General features: G+C 49.4%; 1 protein-coding gene across 1 annotated transcript in view; it reads right to left on the reverse strand.

Moving 5' to 3' along the window:
• The window catches only part of CDX1 (caudal type homeobox 1), a 33,563-nt gene extending 7,019 nt beyond the window's left edge, over positions 1–26,544 (reverse strand). The window contains exon 1 of the mRNA XM_089769461.1: positions 25,993–26,544. Coding sequence (XP_089625587.1) covers positions 25,993–26,422 — 430 coding nt within the window. The 5' untranslated portion in view covers positions 26,423–26,544. The remainder of the gene's footprint in view (positions 1–25,992) is intronic.
• Between the last annotated feature and the right edge of the window lie 1,030 nt (positions 26,545–27,574).

Here is a 27,574-nt window from a genome sequence, read left to right on the forward strand (position 1 = left end):
TTCATTTCCATGACAGAATACCGTCACCTCCCTCTTTATGATTTGGAAAAGCATGGGAATGTGTTACAAATGTTATTGGCGTGTCTCTTTGGAAAGATGTCCATGCTTCCTTTTCCTGCTGCAGTATTATGCTAAGAACTTCATCAGCAATAGGTTACATAAATCGTCACAACCAGCCCCGCCCCTGTAAACAGCTGCCATATAGTTTTCCTGGGTCAGTTTAATCATGAGAACATCCTTATACCAAGCGCCCAATTCTTGGGTTGCTTGGCACCTCTGCATGGTATAAAGCAACTGCAAACCTGCAGGGTCCTGCCCTTCTGAAGACTCTTCTGGGAGTGGCCTAAAGAAAATGTAGAGTTTGGTAACACTCCATCCTGGAAAAGAGGATCCAGACAGGGCAAATGGCATGAAATTGAAATGGGTGTAAGAAGCTCACTGGAATCTCTCAACGGGGACTTTTTTTCACAGTACAGGTTATGCTCTAGTTGTGTTTGTCTTTATCCTTCTTTAATAAAAAAAATCCCTTTCTCCTGATGCTTCAAGATCCGTGGATGGCTTGTGGACTTCCAACAGGTGATGGCCACCACCAATCACGGGCTTAGGAAGAAGGACTGGGGGAGCTGTGACATGGCAGCTGTGGAAAGTCCAGGCCTGGGTACCACCAGCCATCCCTACAGAGCAGGACAAGGTAATGGGACACAAAGCCTTTCACTCCAAGCTCTTGTGTTTACCTATGGGCCAAGACACTAAAGTTGGCTTGCCTAGAGCAGTGATCCTCAGACCAGGGTTCCCTGTAAACGGAGCGCTTGGGTGGCCGCCCAGGAGAGATTCAAATGCTGCACAGCTAATTAGCAGAGTGCCCACAGCCGACGGCATGTGTTTCTCCCGGTGGTGCACATCAGCACATGCCTCAGTGCACATAACAACATTTATTCTGCACACAGGTGGAAAAATTAGAGGGAATTCTGCCTCAGAACTCAGTGGGCAGGAGGCAAATTAGCAATCACCATTACCAAAAAGACTCATGGTGGGGTGAATTCATTGTTTCATTTATCATAGTAATGTAGATCCATATGTAAGATAGATAGATAGATTAGTCTCACCGCAAAATGACTGCCCAGGTAGTATTATTTTATCAACTATAGTTGGTTATAACAGTAAAATTATCCTGATCGGTTAGTAACTTGGCTAATAATTAAATAACATGCTGTTTTAATACCATGGGCTGCAAACAGCTGCAGGAGTCACGTTTCGGAGCCACGTCTGACAGGGGAGCCCCAGTCTGGGTGTCACTGCTCTAGGGGCGTTCTCACCCCTTGTAATGGCTCCCCGAGGTGAAATAAGAGGTGCCTGTGGGACAGGCCTGCCTGCCACCAGGGAGCGTAGGGAGTGAGGCATTCTCTGGGCCTGGAGATGGCCTGTCCACTCACGCCAGGACAGGACTGAGCCCCGTTGGCGGGGGAGCAGCGGAGAAGCGTCTCCTGCTACTGTAGAGCCGTGCCTGTTCCACCAGGCACTTCTAGGGCTGCCACTCGGGAGCCTTTCAACAGCCCTGCTCACGGCCTGCTCTTCACATCCCTGTGCCCAGCTCTCTCCTCGGGGGCCTGGTCGATGGCATTTGCCCAGCCTGTGTTGCTAAGACGGGGTTACAAACATACAGCCTGCTTGGCTGGCTGCGAGGCTGTGTACTGCGCCCATCACTGTGATATAGGGCGGCCCTTCATCCTCTTTCATAGAGGACAGTCCTGTTCTTTTGTTACTCTCTCCTTTCGCCTCTGTTGATATGAAACAGGACACCTTTGTGGCTTCTGTTTTTCTCTTGAGAGCAGAGGTGAAGGTAAGCCGGTGCAGTCCAGTGCGGCACTCCGGCTGGGGCGCTCGGCTGTAGCCGCTCCCAGCCGGGCTGAGTTCCAGGGAGTTCTTGCTAAGCAGCAGGTAGCCAGCCAGGTGAAAGGCGCTGGCTGGGGGTGCGCGGCCCCCGCAGCCGGCACTGCCTCAGTCCCTGCACCCCCCCTTCCCGGTGCCCTTTCAGGAGCGCAGGGGGCTGCAGCTCTGCACACCGGGTCCTCTTCCTCATCCCCTGACTATCGGGGAGTGAGGGGGAAAGTGCTCAGCTTGTGCCTGCCTCTTGCTCCCGGCTTCTATGGGGAGGCAAAGGAGGGTGCAGCAGGCTGTGAACGTTCCCCTCGCTCCCCGGGAGTCAGAGGAAGAGGAAGAAGAGCCGCAGTGACCCTGTATGTGGGGCTGCAGCTTCCCCACCCTCCCAAAATGGTGCCCTTGCCCCCCCACACTCACCCCTATACCCCCAGTCCTGGGTCCCTTCATCCCCAGCCCTGACTCCTAAATCCCCCCCACACGCCCCTGCTCTGGGCCCCCTTGCACTAAATGCAACAGGTCTCTGTTCTTAAGGTACCTGTTGTGATATCGGAGCCCCCTTCCATACACGCCTGGCCCGCGAACCCAGGCAGATAAAATACTAACCCGGCTGTCCCGCAAAACCGTCCCCTAATATTTGAGCCAGCCCATTTTGGAGGGTTAAACACCAAAGGAGTGTGTGCGGCGGTGGCCTTTTTTAAATTTGCAAGCAGCAGCCTCTGCATGGCTTGCTGTGCCCTCCCCGGCCCCATACCTCCGCCGGGGAGGAAGGCACCAAATAGCAATGGAAAGGTTCTTCCCATAAGTGTGCGGACGGGGGGTTATTGCACCCCTTCACCTGCCCCAGGCTGGGCGTTGTTCGTACCAGGGTTTGAAGGCAGGAGCTCAAAGCCAAGCCCCTCGCCCTGCGTCTGGTCTCCCGGTGCGCCTTTCCCCACACCAAGTGGCCCCTTTCAGCTGCTCCTGCTTCCTTTGCCGCCCCATGGAGGGTTTTGGGAGAGGAGGGCCGGGCTCACGCTCTGGGCAGAGTCCACCAGAGAAGGAACCTCTGGCGCGGCAGCCGCGAGGCTCCCATTCAGCCCATCCCCCACTGGGGCTCTGCCTGACCTTCCCCATTTCAGCGAGGCAGGGGGTTTTTAAACACTGTTTCTTTCATGGCACGAGGAGGGGAAACAAGGGCAAACATCACAGGCGGGCAGCTCTGCGGTGGTCTGGGGCTAGCCCTTTGCCAGGGCGCAGGACCCCAGAGGGAAGAGTACCCAGGAAGGATGCTGCGGGGAGGGTCACCTTGCCCAGTGATTTACGAGGGGTCAGCCCACTGGGGATGGGGATGGGGGGTTAGGGGAAATGGCTGCCACCACAACAGGTGGTGTATGAGCGGCAGGCACAAAGCAGCTGCTTTTCTAATGAGTAACCACCACCGGGCCCTTCACTTCCTGCTTTCACTTTACCCCCAAGCCAAATGCGGGAGCGGGAGCCCGTGTCAATATGTGCATATGTGCGTGTGTGCGCATGTGTGAGCCTGAGTACCGGCATGGATGTGTCGGGACCCAGCTGATCCTGCTGGGATGTGACCTCAGGACCCCTGGCTACAAAAGCGGTCAAGGGAGAGCAGGATTTCCATCTCTGTGCCCCTTGCCAGGGCTTTTGTGTCCTCTCTCTAGGCCGCGGGCTGACGAGGCCATTGAAGGGGGTGTGCTCTGCAAACAGGCTGAGCGTGCGCCTTTGTGCCTGCAGCAATGCTCGCTCATCGTCCCTGTGTCCGTGTGGGTTCAGAGGTACTTGTGTGTGTGCAGCCATGCATGGGGGAGCAGGGGCTTGGGGGAGTGCCTGTGTGGGGAGAACAGAATGGGATTTCAGATAGCACCCTTTGTCTAAATAATAAGAAGGGGTGCATCCATGCAGCCTCTCATTAGAGGACCTCAAAGCAATTGAGAGGCAGCTGTTAAGTCTTTCAGCAAGGTGAGCGAGAGCACATCAAGTTTGTAACACTGCCAGGAAATAGAACCCAACACCTATAGGGCGTGTCTACACTGCACCCTTAGCTCAGAATAAGCGACGCAATTTGAGCTACGCAAATTGCGAATCTTATTTTGATCTAATTCCGATCTAATAGTTCGAAATGCGGCTCTGTCTACACAGTGACAAACGTCGAAACAAAGCGCTATTCTGCAACATCCCTTACCTTACAGGGATGTCGGAATAGCAAGCCTCTTATTTCGAAATCTACCTTGAAATAACGGGTTTGCTCACAAGACGCGGAATAACTATTTCAGGATATTGGAAGTATCCAAAAATAGTGCTGCTGTCTAGACGTACCTTTAGAGCTGGGCTTTGGCCGCTTAAATCACCGTTAGTGGAAAAGAGCCAATTTGAGGGTCACGTTTATCCTTTGTTAGCAAAGAAAGTAAATAGACTGGCTCACGTCATATCTGCTCAGAAGAGAGCACCTCAGCTGGGCTCTGGGATGGTCTTTATAGCAAGGGTGCTGAATGCCATGGAACAGAACTCATAGGCTGTCTCTAGACTGCATCTCTTTTCTGTAAAAGGGATGCAAATTAGACACATCGCAATTGCAAATGAAGCGGGGATTTAAATCCCCCCCGCTTCATTTGAATAAAAATGGCTGCCGCTTTTTTCCGGCGCAGCTTTGCTGGAAAAAAGCGCCAGTCTACACGCGGATCTTTCAGAAAATAAAGCCTTTTCCGAAAGATCCCTTATTTCTCTTAAAATAAGGGATAAGGGATCTTTCAGAAAAGGCTTTATTTTCCGAAAGATCCGCGTCTAGACTGGTGCTTTTTTCCGGCAAAGCGCCGAGCCGGAAAAAAGCGGCAGCCATTTTTATGCAAATGAAGTGGGGGGGATTTAAATCCCCGCTTCATTTGCAATTGCGATGTGTCTAATTTGCATCCCTTTTACAGAAAAGAGATGCAGTCTAGACACAGCCATAGACTTTAAGGTCAGAAGGGACCATTATAATCATCTAGTCTGACCCCCTGCACAATGCAGGCCACAGAATCTCACCCACCCACTCCTGGAATAATCCTCTCCCCTATATCTCAGATACTGAAGTCCTCAAACGATGGTTTAAAGACCCCAAGATGCAGAGAATCCTCCAGCAAGTGATCCGTGCATGGTATATGCGATGGAAACCACACACTCAGGTTCTATTATGCCGGTTCCAGCACCCCTACCTCAATTCCTCTTCACAGCTAACAAGACCAAACACTTGGCGGCCACTTGGGATATGTGATTTAATATGTAAGGAAGTAGATGGAGTTGTGCAAGAGGGAGATTTATGCCTGTGTTAACAGAACCGAACCTGGGACCTAAGTGCATGAGCCTCTATAGCTTGAGCAAGAAAGCCAGCTGGCTCTGAGCTAAGGCCAGAGAGCAGGTGTGGGGAACCTCAGGCCTGGGGGCCACATGCGGCCCTCAGCTTCCCTGGATCTGGCCCTACCAGGCTCAGGGCCCCCCTAGCATTGGGGAGCCCATGCTCAACCCCCTTGCTGTCCCACCCTGTGCTGGAGCACACAACATCTACTAGGCTGGCCCCTCTCTAGGCTCTGATGTGCAAGGGGAAGTTGGGGAGTGTCTTTCTCCCTCTCAGTCAGGGGTCACGGTCTGTGAGAATTTTTTTTCCTGCTTCTCACTTGTGTGTGGCCCCTGACCCCACTCCTGCCATAGATCAAACTTATTCTTTCTCTGTCTGGGCTCTAAGTGCCACTACCTGGGACAGTGAACCACGCCCAGTTGCTGTGTGGGTTACACGTGCAACACAGGTGCAAGTCTAGAGGTGGACAAACACAGCTTTGTGAAGCAAGGCCTCATTATGTTAGAGACCCACCATAGCAAATCTATGCTTCCTGTTGCAAGACAATCTCCATTATAAATCTGATTTCCTCCCCTCCCCACAACTTCCACAGAACTTAGGTCCTTTCCAGCTGGAATTTGCATCTCTAGTCTCCTGCCTAAGGGGATTTTTGGCAAGGTTCTTTGCAAAATGTGAGGTGGATCGCACCAGCTGCGTATGCGACATGTGACTTCAAAAATCACCGATAAACGTTCTGAGCTAAGAACACAAGTGCTGCAGTCACTGGACGCCAAAGAGAACCAGAGCACAGGTGCACTGTGTGCAGTGGATTACTGAACAGCTATGAGCTAAGTAGCAGGAAAATGGAGTCTCTTGGGTGTCTCTCCAACAGCGGCAACTTCCAGGAGGAATTCCGTGCCTCTGATAACTCCCGCAGGCACAGGCTGTGAGCATAATGATCCTGATTGCTCTGTAGGTGCAGCCTACATTTGTCACTACCTGTGCCAGGCACACTACCACCTGGGGCAATGTCTACACTGCAGGCTTCTTGTGCAAGAAGTCTTTTGCACAAGAATTTTTGCACAAAAACTTCTTGCGCAAGAGAGCGTCCACACTGCATGGATGCTCTTGCGCAAGACAGCTCTGATGGCCATTCATAGAATGGCCATCAGAGCACCTGTGCTTTTTTCCAAGAAACCCCTGCAGAGCGTCCACACTTGCCTCTTTGCGCAAGAACTCTTGCGCCAAAAGGAGTTATGCTTTGTAAAAGGAGCCCTCTGTTCTGCCGTTTTACATTTGAGGTGTGGATGTTCTGCAGGTTTTTGCGCAAAAATGCCTGGTTTTACGCAAAAACTTTGCAGTGTAGACATAGCCTGAACTTTATAAATCCCATTCATTAATTCTCTAGGGCCCTCTCTGTCGTTTGTCAGCCCTGCAGGGATTCTTGCAGAGTTGAAGTATGGAAAGATTCCTTCCAAGTTTATAAGCACTTGCCAGGATTACGAGTCCAAGAATTTATAAACACAAGGAATTCTCAAGAAGCTATAAACTCTGCATGATCAGTGAGGCGAAAGGCATGATTCCTACTCAAGAAGAATTTACAGAAGCTCCCTGGGAATCCGACTTCTTATCTCTCTGTGTCCCGACTGTAGCAATTAGAACAAGCTTTTTCACATCCAGTTTTTTTGGTTGAAATTTCCCTTAATTTTTGAGTTGTTTAAAAAATGATCCTTAAAAGCATCATGTTGGTTTTCAATGTACATGACAGATATCTATTTGTGTATAATAACACCACTAGAACATGGCTGTGTGTCGTGTGTGTGTGTGGGGGGGAACATTGGGAAGAGAGAAACAAAGATTAAAATGCATGTTTAAAGGTCAAAAAATGAAATGGGGAATCCTGACTGTTCCATGAATTTTAAGAGGAATTCATTATTCAATAGAAAGTCCCTACAGGAAGTTTGACTTTCACTGTTACTTGCTGTTCGCCAAGTCTCACTAATTAACTCTCCTCTTGGTTTCAAATGTTTCCATCATCTAACCAGGCCATTGAAACAATACTATGTGACTTGAATGACCAATCACTCACCACAAACATTATTACACTTGTTGATTATGTTAAGGCCCTAGGAGCCAGCCAAGAGCGGGGCTTAGTGTGTTAGATACTACACACATGGAGTAGACAGATCCTCCTCTGAGGAGCTAAGAACCTACATAAAGCGGCAAAGTTCGCCTATCCAACCCAAAGACTGACAGCAATTCCCTCCAACTAATGGTCAGGCACAAAAACATCTGCTATATTCCAAAGTGGATTGTGGCAGATTTAGAGGCAGAAGAAGAGACTAAAATAGTCCTCACAATGAATAATTCCACCACCTTTCAATGCAAACGCGGAGTCGCACACTTTCTCTCTGCAATGCTTTTGGTCTGTAACAGCAGTGCAGACACTGCTGTCAAACCCACCTCGCCGCCCACGGCCACAGGGTTGTTTTTAGCACCAGAGAGCAAGGCTCACTGCGGTGGGTTTTAAAACACCGTGTAGACGTATCTTCAGTACACCCAGGGTGGATGCAGAGTGAGAGAGGGCTTCAGCCAGGCACTTCTGGGGTTGGGCTCTGATTGGCAACGGAAAGTGACGTGCCTGAGGGATGAACGATGCGCCCACTACATTCAGCCGTATTGTGCTGGGCCAGAAAGCCACTCACTCTGCAAACTCCTAGGCCACCGGAGACTTTGCCTCCAGACAGCTTTGCTCCATTAGGAAAGACCACAGCTAGAAAACCAGGCCTGCGCTTCCACCCCCAGCTCACAGCAGTGAAGATGGGAGACTCAATGGATGCCCTCTTGTGGTGCACAGGATCAAAAATCAAATCACACGTCTCTCTACCTTCTTCCGTGTCCTTCTTAAGTCGTTCCTCTCCCCCCACCAGCACACAGCAATCTTCCTTCCATATCCAGTCCCCTCCTTCATGGCTGCAGAGGCTGCCCTGGCCGAGCATTCCCTCACAGTGCTCCAGGGGCGGGTGGGGATAGACAAAGGGTGTGCCCCCCTCGCATGGTTGAGAACCCAGCGCTGCAAGGCTCACTGCCCCGCCGGGCACGGCAGGGAGCGGGATGGGGCGGGGCAGGGCATGAGCTGCACCAGGACTGTGTACTAGCCCCTGGCCCTTGCTGCAGAACGACTCCACAGCCGGTGGCGTCCGTCCCCGCCAAGCGGCTCATGCAGCTCCCCCGCGTGCAGCCCAGCAGTCGGGCCCTACGCAGCGCTACAAGGCTGGGTCCACATGCAGCACGCCCGTGGCCCGGCCCAAGCTCGCCGCAGCAGGCCGGACTGGGCTGAGTGCAGGAATCATGCACCCGTGAGGCCCATGCATGGCCTATGCCCCTCCCAATGTGGAATCTTACATTAAAACACCCCTCCTGGGGCCCATTGCTATGCTTCATCCACCGCTGCTTAACCTCACGGCACGGTGCCCCATTCTCCAGAGGAAGGTCCCATGTAGGGGCCTCAGGGCCCCACGCCCCTTGGGAGCCACAGTGCCTGGGAGGATGGGCTTTAGCGAACAGCCCAGACGCCACTGCCGAGGGCTCTCTGAGCACTTTCCACGGTGCCATTACTAAGTAGGCAGGTGCCAGCTCAGGAAGCTGACAGAGCCACCCACAGTGCTGCCCACAGCCACGCTCTCCTTCACCGCCCTTCCCTGACAGCATCTGAGAGGATCCCTAAGGCTGAGCCAATTGAGAGCTGTATTTGGGGTAGCACTGGCCTCATTCAGGCCCAGTGGTGAGCCAGGGAACCTAGCCTCAGATTAGCCCTGTTCATCATGGAAACCAGCCTCTCCTGCCGGCCCAGCTATGGGCCTCCTCAGGCCGGGAGCTTGTAACTAACTGTCCACTTGGGTTTCTGAACACCGCTTGACACTCCCCAGCCAGGTCAGGCCAACTTGTTTTTAATCTGCCCCTGGCTTATCACAAGAAGGGCAGGTGAATGACCTGCCTTAGCAGCCGCGAGGAGTTGTTCATGAGGCCAATGGGAACGATTTCAGCACCGGGATGGAGAAAGGGCCAATGTCTGTGTGGGGAGAGGGGATGATTGTCTTCGTTAATGTGTAACTCTAATAGCCCTCACTTTAGCCTGGACTCGATAAGGGAGCAGCTTTAATGTGCTGTGCAAACCGAAAGGGCCTCACTTCTGAGCGTGTGCATGTAGAGATACACACCCACACGCACACACGGGAGGAGGGAGGGGGTCCAGATTCTGAGCTGCGCCCAGCCTGTGCCTGCTGCAAGGCCTTTCCACAGGGAAGGCCTCGTGGGCTCCGTCTGAGCTCGCTTGCTCTCTGACACAAAGACGGGAGTTCCGGCCTGCAGTGCGTCACGTTGCTTTATACCACAGCCCTGCTCTTGCCACCCCCCATCTGACTGCAGCTGGGCTTAGGAGCAGGGTCTGCACCCATCCACTGGGCACCATGCAGCCTTGTGCTTCGCCAGTCCCTCCCACTACAGCAGGGAAAAACGGGGAACCAAAAACTTCCTGCTTCCTCTATGCCCTACTCTGGACTCCAGCAACCAGATGAGGCCAGTACATAAATGAGGAAGTCAAACGACACTGGTGGGGCTAGAAAGCAGAGTTTGTCCCTTCAGGGAGGTCAAAGTGACTGAAGGCTCTCCTTGCTCATGCCCAGAGAGACAGGAGTAGTCAAGCCCTTCTCCCCAGACCTGACTCATCTTTCCGCTTCAAGACAGAGGCCTGAAGGAGGAGCCCTGAGAGAGCCCCCAAAGGGACACTTTGGCACAGAATGGATTGTGCAAAGACCAGAACGATGCAAGGCGTTAGGGCTACACTCGACAGAATGGGCAAATCCAGGGGTGTTCAGACTAGGGTGATAATGGGCAATATTTGGGAACGTTCTGATATGGAAGGGAAATAACTGGACAGAAGAGTGACAGACAAGGGGGTGAAGGCAGCAGCCACATCAGAGGGGCAAGCAGAAAGCAGAAGAGGAGGGAGTTCTAGTATTTATTTATCAGGGAAGGCTGTTTCCTCCAGTTACCAGAGACACAGCTAGCCCTGGGAGAGCACAGCACAGCTGATGTAGCTCATAGGTGCCATGAAGAGACGGGCACCACTGTGTTGACAAGCGGATAACAGGCATTCAGCATACACCACAGCAGCAGGAATAGCACACATGTATTTCAGAGAGGACAGGAGAACAGTATAATTGTAACAGACTGTGGAGAACAGGGATAGAAAGAGACACAAATGGAGGCAGGTTGTGTCGTGTCCCTACCTAGTGGCTGCTTCACCTTAAAGGACAAGAGCCTACTACTGCTACCAACTAATGGAGTTACTCCTTTAGCTCAAATGGTGGAGGCTGGTGTTTCTGGTTCTGAAAGTTCAGGATTGTATGCTCATTGACAGCCCCCGGTGGAGACCCTGGCCCGGGGAGAGCACACTGTAGGGCTGGCAAAGTAGTTACTTCTGGAAACCCCAAAGAGGTTGCACCCCTTACAATGTGCTCCAACTGCTTCCACAAGGCCCATCAGTTCTCAGTGTACACACCAGTAGGATCTGATGCTCTTAGCTCACCCCACAACTCTTGGCAAATCCTGACAAGGCTTACGATATCCCTTACGATATCATTCCGTGGGGGTCAAGGAACTGCTAATCAGTACCTTACGGGTATGTCCATGGGCTCTCCCAGGGTGTGTCTACACTGCACCGCAGCTCGAAACAAGATATGCAGTTTGAGCTACACAAATTGCGTCTCATTTCGATCTCATTTCAAAATAGCTTATTTCGTACTTTGGTGCTGTCTGTCTGCACACTACCAAATTTCGAAATAATCCCCTTACTCCTCATGGAATGATGTTTACAGGGACATTGGAACAGCAAGCCCAAAATAATGGCTTGCTGTGAAGACACGGGGTAGCTACTTCGGGATACTCCTGTACCCCGATATAGCATTGCAGTGTAGATGTAGCCCCAGAGAGAAGTGGAATGTGCCAATACAGAGATGGTTTCCTGGTAAAGTCTCTAAACTATACAAGTGTGTGTGTGTGGGGGGGGGGGGGGGGGGGAGTTATTTTAGTATTGAGATGATAGGAGGCTGGATAGGTCAAGGGGCTGAAAATGGGATATGGAGAATTTCACCCATAGCCAGTATTCTAGCCTGGGTCATGTCAATAGCAAACACAAGCTGTTGCCAACTGACAACTGCTCCGTAACCTCGTGTGCAGCAACTGACCATCTCCTTTCAGTTGTCCCTGAAAAGAGGCTCCTATCACAGACAGTAATCATGGTAATTGCCTCCTAGTCCAGGGTGTCCCCAAAGAGGCCAGGAAGACATGGAGCCTGGGCTACGCATCATAACTGAAGTACAAGGAGCATAACACGTGGCATGGATACAGAGCTTTCCATCAGCAGCATGGCACACGCTTTAGGCCCATTATCTAACTCACGGAGGAGGTGGCATGGGCAAGCTCTTTCCCGTGGAGCTAAGCCTTCCCTGGCTAAAGAACGGACCTCAGTTCTCGGGACAGTCAAACGAGCATGTGCCTCTATCACTAAGCCCCGTCTTAAGGAAAAGACAGGTTGATGCAGCCATCTCAGTCAGAACACCTGTGAGCACCTGCCTCCATCTGAGCACCCAAAAGCACCTGCCTTCCCTGTTTCTACCCCTTTGTCACCCGTGTATTTCGTGGACTTCAGACAGTAGCTCACACCAGCTCCTATAGCAGGGGTGAGCAATAATTTTTGCCCGGGGGAAACTTCAAAAATTTTTGAAGTAGCCCCGAGCCACCCCGGAAGAGGTGGGGCCTAAACAGGAATGGGGTGGCCTAAATGGGAAGGGGTGGAGCTACCCCATCCCCAGACCATGATTGGTCTGGGGTTGGGGGAGCCCCTTTGCTCACAGGGTGGGGGCAAAGCGGAGAAGGCTTTGTGTGCTCCCCCATCCCCAGGCCCTAATTGGAGGCCCTGTTGCCCATCCCTGTCTACAGGGTGGAGAGGAAGAGAGCCAAGCACACAATAGTTGAAGGACACTGACGGGGCTGTAAATCAACAGGCCAGATTGTAACAACTCCTCTCGCCCCCTTTTCATCACAGGAAGCGGAGTTGTAAAATGGTGGGTCAAACTCCATGCGCAGTGTTCCCTGTAAACTATGAGCTTGTGCAGCTGCTCAGGAGAGATTCCGATGCCACCCAGCTGGAGCGGAGCGCCCTCCGCTAGGTTTTCTGTTTCTGCTGGTGGTGCACATAAAAAAGTATTCCACGCATGGAGGGAAAAGCTCAAACATTGCTCCACAGGTGTAATCTATCTTTCTAAGAAGAAGAGGGATTTCACGTTATAGGTGTGGCCAACAGCAGGTGTAGAGATGCTAAGAAAGCCCCTCCTGTCGAAATTGTCAAGTAGACAACATTTTACTTAATCCAGCAGGACTTCATGTCCACTGCATGGGAAAATTCCAACATCACATGTTGGCGTTTTCACTTCAAACAAACTTTTCCTGTCAACAAATGTCCATTTAGGAAGGGATCAAAAATAATATCATGTGACTCACTTCAGCTGTCCAATTAGCCCCTACATTTCCAGTTCTAACTATTTACAGAGGACTGGCCGCAGTCAATCTATTATTTACAAAATGACAGATTTCTTTCTAATCACAAACACATGTAAAGGGCTCGTGGATCTTGCCCAGGAAAGAAGCCGACAAATACATTGAAAATTGTTCACTCATTAAACTGTGTGATGAAGCCTAAAGGTTTTTCAGTTCAGTCCTGCATAAAGATCAATCTCTGTTTTTCTGAAAAAGACCGGCAGTTTTGCTTTATAGTTAGAGAGAGAGGAGGATGGAGCTGCATAATTTGGAGCTGAGAAGCACAAAGAAGACCTTGCCAGCTGATTTTATGGCTTTTCTCTGAGTGCGGGGAAAAGTGCTTTCAGAAGCATGAATTATTTTCCCTGTTTTGTGCCTATTAGAAAAAGATGGTTGTCAAAGACTCCACAGTGCTCCAAAGCCAGGAAAACCCACTCTTTTGCAGCTCTCGCTTTAGCATTATGAGAGGTGTCTTATGTCAGTGAGGAAGAATTGAGAACTTGTAAATTGCAAACCAAAGCAGGTATTTATTTACTATCGTCTACAGAGCAAATCAGGATCCATTTTAGGAGATTGTATAACATCCACTAGGGCCCCTGGTTTTTAGTTTTCATTTTATTTCATTTTTCTCAGAAATGTATCTGTATTTATTATCATCACAACAAAACCACAGGAAAACCAGTGCAAAAAAAATATTGGGTAAATATTGGGGTTTATTTTGGTGGCAGAAAGACAGGAAAAAATATTCAGTAGAGCAATGCTTTGAATTCCATTCATCAGTGTCTCAGAGGGGTAGCAGTGGTAGTCTGTAACTTTAAAAACAAGTAGTGCTGTGGCACCGTAGGTTATGTCTACACTGCAATGCTACTTTGGGATACGAGAGCATCCCGAAATCACTATCCTGAGTCTTCACAGCAAGCCCGTTATTTCAAAATATAACGGACTCACTATTCCAACATCCCTGTAAACCTCATTCCACAAGGAGTCAGGGACATTTCAGAATAGCCAGTTATTTCGAAATAAGATTGAAATAAGATATGCAATATGCATAGCTCAAATTGCATATCTTATTTCCAGCTATAGTGCAGTGTAGAAACCTCCTTAGAGACTAATAAAAATATATGGTTCATCAGTGTGGTTTGCTGCAGAACTAAAACAGAAGTCAGGACAGGGTACCACCTCTAAGTTTTAAGAAAACAATATCTCTAGTCTCCAATTAACCTTTTCAGTTGAATAAACAGTTTACTGTTGTAAACTTAGGGTACGTCTACACTGCAAGGCTATTTTGGGATACCAGAGGTATCCCGAAATAGCTACCCTGCATCTTTTGAATGCATCCGCTATTGCGAAATATAGCAGACCCTCTATTTCAGCATCCCTGTAAACCTTGTTCCATGAGCGATGAAGGATGTCTCGAAATAGTGTGTTATTTCGAAATTTGGCGCTGTATATACGCACCAAATTTTGAAATAGCCTATTTTGAAATAGAATCGAAATAAGATACGCAATTTCAAGCTAAGGGTGCAGTGTAGACACACCCTTAGAAGTATTAGTCTATGAATATTTACATTTAAAAATTGGTCCACACCATTTGCAGAGCATATGCTCAACTTCATTCTTTTCTCCTGGTTTTGTTTTAACTTTTGATGACTTCCTTATGTTCTGAAACACATTCTGATACAGAAGTCTGTTTACTTCCCGGGTGAGCGTGTCAATTTTTTAAGCCATTATCTCTGAATAGCTTGACATCCGTGAGCGCATGAGCCAGCAATACATTCACATGTGCACACACCTCCGAGCTTGTGTGCGCACCTGTTTGCGTGCATGCCGGTGTATATCTTTCAGACTAATACATCAACCGGCAGCATTACATAGACACAAAGACTCATGTGTTATCATCATACATCTATTTCAGGCAGTGTATTGTATTTTCCTAATAAAACAAGTTATTTTTATATAGTTGAATGATATAAAAGTAGAGTGAAAATCAGAAAAAAATGAATAAGATTTTTTGTAAAACCTGGGAAATGTTCAGTAAACATTGTTTGAAACTGAAAAGGCTTATGTGTCATCCATCCTTAACCTTCACCACTCATCCTGACACACACAGCCCTATGTAATAGCCAAGGTGCTGAAAATGGTACTCTCACTGAAATATAGTCTGATTCGTTGTTAAGACAACATAGATGCAAGCACACCGAGTCCATATATTTATGGCACACTCATCTCTCCCCTTCCAATTCCTCATAATTCAGCATCATTTTTGGCACCTGGCAGGTTTTTTGATGGTTTGCCAGAGTTTCTGTTAGTCCACTGCTACACCTCTCAGCAATCATACCTGCTGTGCAATGTCAGACATGGAACAGTAGAGCTAAGGCAACTAACAGATCAGCTAGGCTGTGGGTGTATTGTGTACCAATTTCACATGGTTCACCACACAAATGAAGCCATGGGCCTATAGCCACAGCCTACAGTAATCCAGCACCTCCGTGTTAGAAGTTGTGCTAAAAAAAAGCTGTAGACAGCTCTTGAAGAACTAGCCCAGCAAAGATACTAGGCCAGCAAGCCATTGTCAGGTTGTGGTGGCCAGGCTGTCTACAGTCCTGTGGTAAAATTACAACCCCTTTGGGGGTTGTGGGCTCAAATCCCACACCTGAGAGTTGTGATAACAGCTTTCAAGTGACTAAAAGGGTGTTATAAGGAGACAGGAGGAAAAAATTAATCTCTGATGATAAAGCTTAAATTGCAGCAAGGGAGGTTCAGGTTGGACCTTAGAAGAAACTTCTAACTTTCAGGATGGGTAAGCACTGGAATAAATTGCCTAGGGAGGAGTTTTTTAAAGAGCAGGTTAGACAAACATCTCTCAGGGATGATCTAGATGGTGCTTGGTCGTGCCATGAGGACAGGGGATTGGACTTGATGACCTCTTGTGGTCTCTTCTAGTTCCATGATTTTATGCCAGAGTTTTCTACTCTAGCATCACCTCCTTTTCAGCCCCCAGCCTCCGCGCCACAGTCAAACTGTCCAGAGGCAGTACCATTTTCAGTGCATTAGACATTAAAAAGAGTTGTTCTGTGTCAGGGTGGGTGGGGAACCATGCTCCTCACGCTTAGAACACCTCCAATGAGGGGCAACTCTATTGAAGTTCACAAAGTGACCCTCATGTAAAATTGGGGGGGAGGGCAGAATCAGGCTCCTTTATCACCAAGAAAGCACAGTGTTGACAGAGTACGAAGGTGGGCATCCTTGACCCCCCCCCCCCCCCCCCCCAGGAACCTCCTTCATTGGCCAGAGAGTTTGATTATCCCTTCACTAATCTCCAGGTATTATCTGGCCTGGCCTGTCACGTAGGGGTCTTTAATGTTCAAGGGAAGCTGCTTTTTGTTCAAGGAAAGTCAATTCTAAGAAAGTTTGAAAAGTCTGTACCTTGGACAGGCAACTAGATGCTCAACAAATCCCTGGGTTAATAATTTAAGGATGGCGGGGGTGGTTTGGGTGTGCACGTGCATGCGTGTGTGTTTATAGAGTGTGTGGAGGGGGGTGTTACTTGTGTTAAAGACTGTCACAATGGTGCATAATTTACTGAAAACACGCGCACACACACAATTTAGGAGGCTGAGAGAAATACACTGACCTCTTCCGATGGGGCGGGGGGAACCAATTAAAGAAGATATTGGGAATGGCTGCAAAAGCACAATCCCTTATACATGCTTTATACAGCAGCATTTCCAGAGCAAAACTTTCCACCATATCTCAGCAATTTGGGTTTTTTTCTCCTCAAGGTTTTGGGGTTAAGAGCTGAGCAAATAGCATGAGGAAAGGTCTGAAAATACTTGTTTGAATCCTAGATACATTTTGATCTGACCACGCTTGCGGCATGTTAACATTTGCTTTCCCCCAGCATTCAAGTAGCTTAAACGTCACTCACATGAACGTTTGCAAAAAGCATGCTTGTTCCACTTACGGATGCACCAGAATGTGATGTTTTGATTGTACACTCCGCGGCAATATTTTAAATTCACACCATGTTCACAAGTTACACAAATCATAGAGCAAAATCCATACCCTGCAGTTTATGTAACTAACCAGCCCCAGGTGAATTTCAAAGTTCAGGCCTGAAACATTGTCACCAAGCCTTTCCTGAGCTATTTCTAGAGTGAGGTGAAATTCACAAGGAAGTTTGCAAATAATTGTCAGCCATGAGCAAGCGCAAGACTTTCGCACTCTGGTTGTGAACATTTTATGAACAGATAAAAGAGGGGACCTTTGACAAATAATTTGTTAGGAATTCTACTTGGTTTACAATTTCTCAGCAATCCTTTCCCTGAAAGCTCTCAAACCTCTTGCACTCTATAGACAGCTGGAACCATCCCCTACACACATCAGTTGATAGTTCAACAGGAGGAGGACATGTAAATATTTAGCAATAACGATATAAAATGTTCTCTTATTTAAGACACGTCCAAAGATCATTGAATGACTCAACCAGAGACTTTTCACTGGCTTCTCTGGGCTTTGGATCTCGCAACTGGATGCGTGTCCCTTTCTCACATATAGCATCTGATCTTATTACAGTATCTTATTGCCTAGGGAAAACTTGCTCTCAGCAACTTTTAAACTACAGCCTAGCAGCTGTTTATTCAAGATGTGACAGAGAGGAAGGTAAAATTTACAGCCTTCTGAAGTATTATGATTTACAGCACTCATAATGAAACTGTTGATATTTATAGCCAAAACGTTGTGTTATCAATTTCCTATTTCTTTTGTAGCAAGGTGGGTAGTTAATCAATCCAGGCTGATTAATGTCCAGTTTATTGATTGCAATAAAACAGTTCATATAAGCATTTCTCCCTTATCTGTGCCAAACCTGCCTCTGTCTAGGTTGATTACTTTGGGGCTTAATAAAGAAAGTATCTGAAGTATGTGCGTCTTTTAAAAAAGAATATCCCAGGAAAGCCCTCAATATCGTATTCCCATTTAGGTATATCAGATCTGATTCTGCAAATGCTCTGCATACTCAAATCCCACAGAAGACTGGGGCATACAAACAAAATCCAATATTGAGCTGATTTTAACTCATTGAAGCCAATGGAGTTTTGCTATTAATTTTGGTGGGGCCAGGATTTCACCCAATGATCTTCTGCAGGATGACACTGCAGATTCTTACTAAGAACTCTGCTGTCCTTATTCAGCCTGTGTGTGGAGTGCTTGTGTATGGAGGAGAACAAAAGGAGTTTCTTCAGATTCAGCAGCTTTTTCCCAGGGCTAGACATGCCCATTGACTTTGCTGGGTAAGGACTGCAAGTGTGGGTTTGTCATTAAAAGCCAATGATGCACCAGACAGATGCAATGCTTCTCCTGATTTTAGACATTTGCTTAGGGCCTGGGGAGGGGTATTCCTAATACGCATCATCGAAGGAGACAATGGCTACTTTATTTGGCCTTTGGTGTGCAGTTAATCTAAGAGATATGACCTGAGCAACTAATGATATTTTTCACAATTCAATCAATTCAATTATCATGTAACTCAATCAGAGGCGCTTTCAAGCCCCCGTTTTATCTTAATTCCACTCCTGGGTGTAAAATTATTAAACAAGGTTCTCCCAGAGAAGATGTTTGCTGATTTCTTGTCGGCCTTTATCAATTGTTTCCAGCTTCTGTCCCCTCCCAAGTTTCTCCTCCAAGGGCTAAACTGAGAGCCCAAAACTACCACAGAGCAGCTGGCTCCTCTTTTGATAATGGAGGATAATGGGGTTTTGATAATTCCAGGATCTCAGTGAGCACTAATCAGAATGGGAATAAATTCCTGCCCTGGTAACTGGGACTCTGGAGCATCCACCCAGATAATATCAGGATTCATTCATCACTTGTCTTCTCCAAGGCCTCAGTTCTGCTATTTGCTGAATCTGCCTGTGCAGAATCCAGCCAAAGGCAACAAGCTGCAAAACTGGGCACCGAATACAACAGAGAACTCACATGCACTCTGTTCTAGACAATGAATATTATAAATACAATTAATTCAAATCGGATTCTTATTGTATAACAATTGTTCTTGTAATGCTGTTCCTTACAAAGTGTTTCTTAAACTATGTGCAGCGGCAGTCAAAAAAGCAAACAGAACGTTAGGAATCATTTAAAAAGGGATAGCAAATAAGACAGAGAATATCTTATTGCCTCTATATAAATCCATGGTACGCCCCCATCTTGAATACTGCGTACAGACATGATCTCCTCATCTCAAAAAAGACATTGACATTGGAAAAGGGCAACAAAAATGATTAGGGGTTTGGAATGGGTGCCAGATGAAGAGAAATTAAAGAGACTGGACTCCTCATCTTAGAAAAGAGAGACTAAGGGGAGATAAAATCATGACAGGTATGGAGAGAGTGAACAAGGAAAAGCTATTTATTTGTTTGTTCCCATAACATAAGAACTAGGGGTCACCAAATGAAATTAATAAGTAGCAGGTTTAAAACAAAGCAAAGGAAGTTTTTCTTCACACAGTGCCCAGTCATCCTGTGGAACTCCTTGCCAGAGGATGTTGTGAAGACCAGGACTTTAACAGGGTTCAAAAAAGAACTAGATACATTCACACAGATTAAGCCCATCAATACTTATTAGCCAGAATGGGTAGGAGTAGTGTCCTTAGCCTCTGTCAGGGGCTGGAAATGGGTGACAGGGGAGGGATCACTTGAGGAGTCCCTGTTCTGTTCATCCCTCTGGGGCATCTGGCATTGGCCACTGTCGGAAGACAGGACACTGGGCTAGACCTTTGGTCTGACCCAGTCTGGCCGTTCTTATGTTCTTATGCACTTACAGCACCACTGAAATGCGACCAACTCTGGGGCAGAAATGCACAAGCAACTCTCATATCAGTACAATAGCGCTGTAGGGGCATTTTTGGCCAAAGGTCTCTGGGGCAAATGCCATTCCCCATGAGAACTGCCACAGGATCTTTTGTGTCCACGCAGAGCAGAGAAAGGGCTCAAATGAGAACACTGCACCCGGCCACCTTGAGCAGGGGCACACCACTGCGAATGGACACCCTGACCTCCACCTATCCGGTCACTTAGGAGGACGAACCGCCATTCCTCTATCCTGGGCTACTGTATCAACCCTGCTGCACCAGGAGAGAACATCTCACCTGGTCAACATGTAGTGTTTGGATCAGCAACGCTATTTCACGGAGGGGTGTGCCTTTTTACTGCAATAATGGCACTGGAGCAACCCAAGAGTGGATTCAGTTATAACAATACAAAAATGCCTTAACACCAGCTGAGTTGATTCCCTTCCCTTCTGGGAATAGGCTACACCAATTATACCAGTATAATTACATCAACATTAAGGGCATATCTTCACTCGCCATACCAGAGATCGATGTTCTGGCATTTGATTTAGCGGGTCTACTATAGACCCGCTAAATCAAATGCTGAGGACAGTTCCAGCCGGCACCTGTAATCCTTGCAGTCGCTGCTGCCTCCCGCTGTGTGGACGCCGCCAAACTTGGCTTAAAGAAAGCTGATCCCAGCTACGTATTCTACTTTGCAACAGGACCTTCCTGGCAGAGGAGAACCTACCAGCAATATATCTGCCCACCCCTCATTCCAGCAGAGACTGACGCTGCTCCGCACGACAGCCCCATTTCCTTGAGACCCAGCTCTCCTGCCTCCGCCAGATCATTACTCTATCCAGGCCACTCAACACGTCTCGGGGCTGTTGTCAAAACTTTGAAAAGCTGCATAGAGCAGGAAGTGCAATATTTAGATCACAGCCTTAGTGAGATCCTAAGCAAGCTTCATTTTGGCTTCTATTCTATTCTATTTTAGTTCAAGTTCTTATACCACTCCCACCCGCACAGCATCTGGAGAGATGAATTAAAAAGATCTTGCATGCTAGATAGGAGGATCACATTCCAGCAGTGACATATTTCCATGTTGGGGGACTGGAAAAAGCATTCCGGTTCATATGATTTGTAAAAATTCTCTTTTCAAAAGGACACCTCCTATAATCTTCTGACCATGAAGTGCTTGTTACCTGAATTTTACCAGGGGTTTAACCAGCAACAATCAGATGAAAATTAGTGGGAATTAGTGGGTACTGATCAGCGGCACACTGAACTTTATTGACGTGATTTTCAAATGCGGTCACCCAGCAGCTCTCAAAGAGATCCATGATTGTTGTTGGATACTGGGCAATTTTGAAACAAGGCAATGGATCCATGACCCAAAGCAACTTCTGAATCGGACCCTTCCCTTGCTAAGGCATTTATTCTGTACTGAGCAGTATTCAAAGTCAGTGTCGTGTTAGCATGGCGTGGCACCTACAGCACTATATTAAGGTCTAAACACCATTTCTGTATTAACCCATTTTTTTTTTCAGAGCTCTAATTTTTTTGTCTGTTTTTAAGTTAATTTTTAATTTGTCTGGCATTTACTGCTGTCTCAGCTTCTGTGTTAACCCTGTGGCCCTGCCAAAACATTCAGTGAAAGCCATTTTAAAAAGACTTAACAGAGGAATGAATCCAGCGACGTCTATTTGTTCCCAGATATAGCCAAATTGGTGCAGATTATATCATTAGTATGTAAACGAAGATTTTTTTATATTGCTGAGAGCCAGGTCTAGGTGGCCATTTTAAGAAAAACAGTCCTCAAAGAGGCAGAATTTACACAGTGCTTGATCTTTCTCCTACTGAAATAAACGGCAAGATTCCTACTGATGTCGATTGTGCAGCATCAAGACAAACTGCTTTGGCCCAGATCTGCAGAGCCCTGCAAACCCACAGAAATGTGCTTTAAATCCAGCTGCAGATATCTGTGGACCATTTCAGTGCACTGTGGATACAAATACAGATTTGGCCCTTTTGCTAATGTTGAGTAAGGAGTTAATACTTTAGGAACTACAAGTGGTATTCTCTGTAAGCTGTGTGCTAGTGCAGGAGAGATTCTAATGCTACCCAGGGGATCAGCAGAGTCCCCGCAGCTAGGTTTTATGTTTCTACTGGTGGTGCACATTCACACATGCCTCGGTGCACATAACAACATTTATTCTGCATGCAGGAGGAAAAAGGCACATAGATGGAATAGATTAGAAGAAACACCAGCTATGAGCCTCAGGAGAATTTGAAAGACTGCCCTGCTTCCCAGTTCTATTACTACTGGAGGTACAAGTAAGGAAACACTCCACCTAATAAGGGTCCTGCATTCACCCCTTCCATGGTCATCTTGATCAACTTTCAACCAAATCCAAACTAGCCATGGTAGAGTGGACCGCTCAGGACAAATGGAAAATCAAGGTCTGATTCCTGTTGCATATGAAGCCAGCCTAGGAGAATCTGCTCCTCTGATACTCATTTGTAATAGGAGTCCCCTCGAAGTTTGATTGCTGTTAGGTCCTTAGGGCTCTGGGGACCCTGATAACCCACAGCTGATGGCAGTGACATGTACCTGGTGGCTTATGTCTGCTGGAGTCCCCTACCTAACTGCAGGAGGCTCGGGATTTGACGAAAAGGCAACACTGGAGAGGAAGAGAGAAGGAAATGAGGGGGAGAGGGAGCGGGAGGGGGTCCTTGGTCTGCCCTTTCTCAGCCTGGGGTCGGGTGGCCAGGGACATGTCTCTGGGGCGAGGCCCTGCCCCGCGCTGACCCCGCGGCTCGGCACATCAAAGCGCCCCGCCAGCCCCAGCGCTGGGGCGACAAAGGCCGCGGACAATGGGGCTGTCGGGCGCCCCGCGCCTTCCCGCAAGCCGGAGTCACTCCGGATCTGCATGACAAAGGGCAGCGCTTGTCAAGTGGGGCTGCCCCCGGGCGGGGGGCGCTTCCAGGCCCTGCCGAGCCGCGCCGCCTTTGAACTGGGCAGCCGGGCGGCCGCGGAGCGTGCTCCTCCGGGCTGGGCTGCGGAGCGACCTCGGCACCCCGGGGCCCAGCCGGGTCGGGAGGGCAGCGGCTGCAGCAGCCGGCGGGAGAGGCAGCGAGGGCCGCCTGGGACCGCGAGCGAGCGCCAGGCTCCGGCCGGGGAGAGCAAACGGGAGCGGGGCCTGCAAGCCCCCTCCCCAACACACACACACACACACACACCCCCTAAACACTCTCCCAAACACACACACACACACACACACACCCTAAACACCCTCCCAAACACACACACACACACACACACCCTAAACACCCTCCCAAACACACACACACACACACACACCCTAAACACCCTCCAAACACACACACACACACACACACACCCTAAACACCCTCCCAAACACACACACACACACACACACACACACCCTAAACACCCTCCAAACACACACACACACACACACACCCTAAACACCCTCCAAACACACACACCCAACACACACACCCTAAACACCCTCCCAAACACACACACCCAACACACACACCCTAAACACCCTCCCAAACACACACACACACACACACACCCTAAACACCCTCCAAACACACACACACACACACACACCCCAAACACACACACACACACACACACACACCCTAAACACCCTCCCAAACACACACACACACACACACACCCTAAACACCCTCCCAAACACACACACATCCACACACCCTAAACACCCTCCAAACACACACACACACACCCTAAACACCCTCCCAAACACACACACACACACACACACACCCAAACACACACACACACCCCCAAACACACACACACACACACCCTAAACACCCTCCCACCCCCCCCAAACACACACACCCTAAACACCCTCCCAAACACACACACAACACACACCCCCTCCCCCCCAAAACACACACACCCTAAACACCCTCCCAAACACACACACATCCAACACACACATACCCCCTAAACATCCTCCAAACACACACACACACACACCTAAACACACACACAAACACACACACATCCAAACACACACACACACACACACACACCCTAAACACCCTCCAAACACACACACACACACCCTAAACACCCTCCCAAACACACACACATCCAAACACACACACATACCCCTAAACACCCTCCAGACACACACACCCTAAACACCCCCCAAACACACACCCCCAACACACACACCCTAAACACCCTCCCAAACACCCCCCCAAACACACACACCCTAAACACCCTCCCAAACACACACACCCAACACACACACCCTAACCCCCCCCAAAACACACACACCCTAAACACCCTCCCAAACACACACACATCCAACACACACATACCCCCTAAACATCCTCCAAACACACACACACCCCAAACACCCTCCCAAACACACACACATCCAACACACACATACGCCCTAAACACCCTCCCAAACACACACACCCAACACACACCTACCCCATAAACACCTTCCCAAACACACACACCTACCCCATAAACACCCTCCCAAACACACACACACACCCTAAACACTCCCAAACACACACACCCAACACACACGTACCCCAAACACCCCCACCAAACATACACACTCCAAACACAGACATGTCCTCAGATACATAGGTACCCACAAACACAAACACACACACATACCCCAAACATACACATATCCTCAGACACACACACACACACCCTACACATACACTCACACACACATAGTCCCAAACATACAGCCTCCCAAACATACACACCCCAAACACACACATATTTCTCCCCACACACCCTAAATACACACACCCCCAAACACATACACCCAAACACACACACACACACACACCAAACACACACATACCCCCACATTCTAAACACACACACACACACCCACTCATCCCCCAAATGCACACATACTCCAAACATACACACACCCCAATACAGCCTAAACACATAGTTACCCCTCACACACAAACACACACATACCGCAAACACACATACCCCCAAATACACACATATCCCCCACATTGCAAACACACCCATACCCGCAAACACACGCATGCCTCCTCGCCCCAAACACATACATACTTCCCACACATAGCCTCAAACACACACATACCCCCATGCCTCTCACAATCACTCTCACAACCCCCAGCCCAACCCCAATCACACCCCTAGCGTCCTCCCCATACACCTACACAGCTCACACACACCTCCTTTCACTCACAAGCACACACAACTCCCAGCCCCTGACCATCCCCAATCATACCCTCAGCCCCCATGAAAACCCTGCACACCTCACACACACCTCCTCTCTCACACACAAATGCCCACACTCACTACGCACAGCTCCCTCCCATACCCCAGCTCCCCTATACACACAGACACACACACACCCTTCTGACAGACGGACAGACACACAAACAGCTCTCCAGCCCCAGCCAGCCCTGTTCCCAGGGGGCTGAGAGGCACTCAGTCTGTGCTCAGAAGGGTGGGCTGGTGGCAGGACTGGCTACACCTGAAGTGCCAAACAAGGGAGGTCATTGCGCACCCAAGAAGGAAGCTCGCCCGTTCATCCTTGGCCCCCGGGGGCAGAGGGAAGGCAGGGAAATGTGCTACAAGGGTCCAATCCTGCACCACCTGTGCACCCCGAATTCGCTGTGACTGTACCAGCTTGGTTGGACAAGAAATGGGTAACACACACAGACCCTTGGGACCCTGAATGGGTCCATCTCCAAGGCTCTGAATCCTCCGTCTAGGGGTGTTGAACCAAATGGTACCCCCGAATCGGACCCGGCAACTCACCACCTCTCTGCTCGCCCCAGCAGATTCCAGTCCAAGCTGGCTCCAGGCAGGGCTGGGGATGGAAGAGAGATGCCCACGCAACAGGTTCCCCCTTGGCTGCCCCGCCGAGGGGGCAATATTGACCTGTTGGCCCTGTCACTAGCACAGAGCCGAACCAAGGCAGTGCTGTGCAGTTTGCCTGGGCGAAAACCCTACCTGGGCCCATCTCAGCCAGAGCTGGGGAAGCACATGTGAAAGTCTCCCAGGGGATAATTATCCCCTGAACAATCCCATCCCCCGGAGTGTGAGCAAATCCAGAAACACTTGCCAACCCCTGTGCCCTCCCAGACCCCGGCACAAAGGTGTCCTTGGTCCCGGCTCTGGAGGGCCAAACACGAGAAACCTGCTTCCTCAGAGCCTGTGCTGAGCGGCCAGGCTGAATGCCACCCTCCCGCCCCGCAGGGGTGCACCCCAGGCCCGGCTTCAGCAAAGGCACCCCTGAGAGGCAGGGAGAGGGGTCGGAAAGTAGGGGGGGGGGTGCCTTACCGCTGCTGCTGGTGGTGGGGATGTTGCGCCTCATCCACTCATAAGGGGTGCGCCTTTGCGCATTGGGGGAGAGCTGGGGCACTGAGTTGCTGATGGGTGGAGGCAGGAGTCCGGAGCCTGGTGGCTGAATCGGATTAAAATCCGAGGGGCTGAATCCAAGCTGCCCTGGGTTAGCGGTGGAAGGCGCGGCGGGCGGCCCGTACGAATGCCAGTCCTCCTTGGCAGGGGTGTATGGCGAGCCCCAAGCACCCGCAGGCTGCCCATGGTGCGGGTCGCTGTTAATCCCTGGCACGTGGTGGTAGCTGGTGAAATCCGAATACTGGGGGGGCGCAGGCACGTAGTTCTGGGGGCTGAGGTTCAGGCTGGGGTGCCTGACGGGGTTAGGGTACATGCTAGTGTCCTTCTCCAAAAGGTAGCCCACATACATCATCCCCGGATGGCCCTGGGCGCATAATGTGCCTCTGCAGCTGTCTCAGGAGAGGCCTGCGCTCCCTGCACCTCGGCTCCCACTCCCTTCCTGGAGAGCTGTTCACCTGAACCTCTGGGGCAGCTGTTCCCTCTGGGCGAAGGCACCTCCCTGAAGAGAGGCGTTTTATTGGGCCAACCTCTGGGAGCATTTGCATTGAAAGGCAGGTTTGCATTTCAAAGGGGCAGGCCAGGGGGGTGAATTCAAACGGTACAAATTGCTTGTCCGAGAGAAGAAGAAACGGCCCAGGATGGGGGGGGGGGGTTGTTTGAGCTGGGGGGAGGTTGAGTGGTTCCAGGGAACAGAGACCTACCTCCCGCACAAGAAGATCCCTCAAAGGCCAATGCAAGAAAACGAACGGCTGGAAAAACACAAAAGTCCCCCCAGTCGGTGCGAGCCCCTCCAATGCCACAATGCAGCCCAGTCTCTTTTTGATCGCACCCAGCATTATTAGGGGCCGAGCCAAAGCCTAATGACTTTATTAAAGTCTTCCTATTGCCTCCAGGGGGTTTGATTGGGCCCTGAGGATCCCTTAACGCTCACCTGCCCCGGGATATATTAGCACCTCTCCAAATCACAGACATGCCCAGATGTGGGTTTCTTTCCCTTGCGACCGCACTGGCACTGACTGGGTGGGGGTCACTTCAGAGGTTTTTGTCAAGAGTCTTATTTCCCCCACCCCCACTTGCTGGTCAGGCCCCAGGAGCGTTTGGCTGAGGACCCAGAGAAACGCGCCCGCTACGCACAAGGTACGGACGTTCCATGCGAAGACAGAGAGTAGAAAAGGCCAGACTTTTTCCTCTGAAGGACCAATCTGTCACCCTTTTAAACCCAGGCATCACAAAGCTCCCGGGTCCGATCGTGGGGAGCCTTCCAGTTTCTTTTGACCCGCAAAAATCTGTCTCTGGCCTTTTTTCTTCCAGCCTGATTCAGGCCAAATGTCAGGAAGCTAAAGAGGAGTTTTGTTTGCATTAAAAAACTTGGTGACGTGAGAAATCCCTTAAGTTACAAAGGAGCTTGCAGAGGGCCTGGCTTTGTTAGAGTACCAGGCCTGGGTAAGACTGTAGTTACCTCCGCAGCACATACATGCTGTATGCGTATGGCTGTTGGACTCCC

This window comes from Pelodiscus sinensis, chromosome 16 (genome assembly GCF_052426305.1).
Source record: "Pelodiscus sinensis isolate ZL-2025 chromosome 16, ASM5242630v1, whole genome shotgun sequence".
Taxonomy (NCBI): domain Eukaryota; kingdom Metazoa; phylum Chordata; order Testudines; family Trionychidae; genus Pelodiscus; species Pelodiscus sinensis.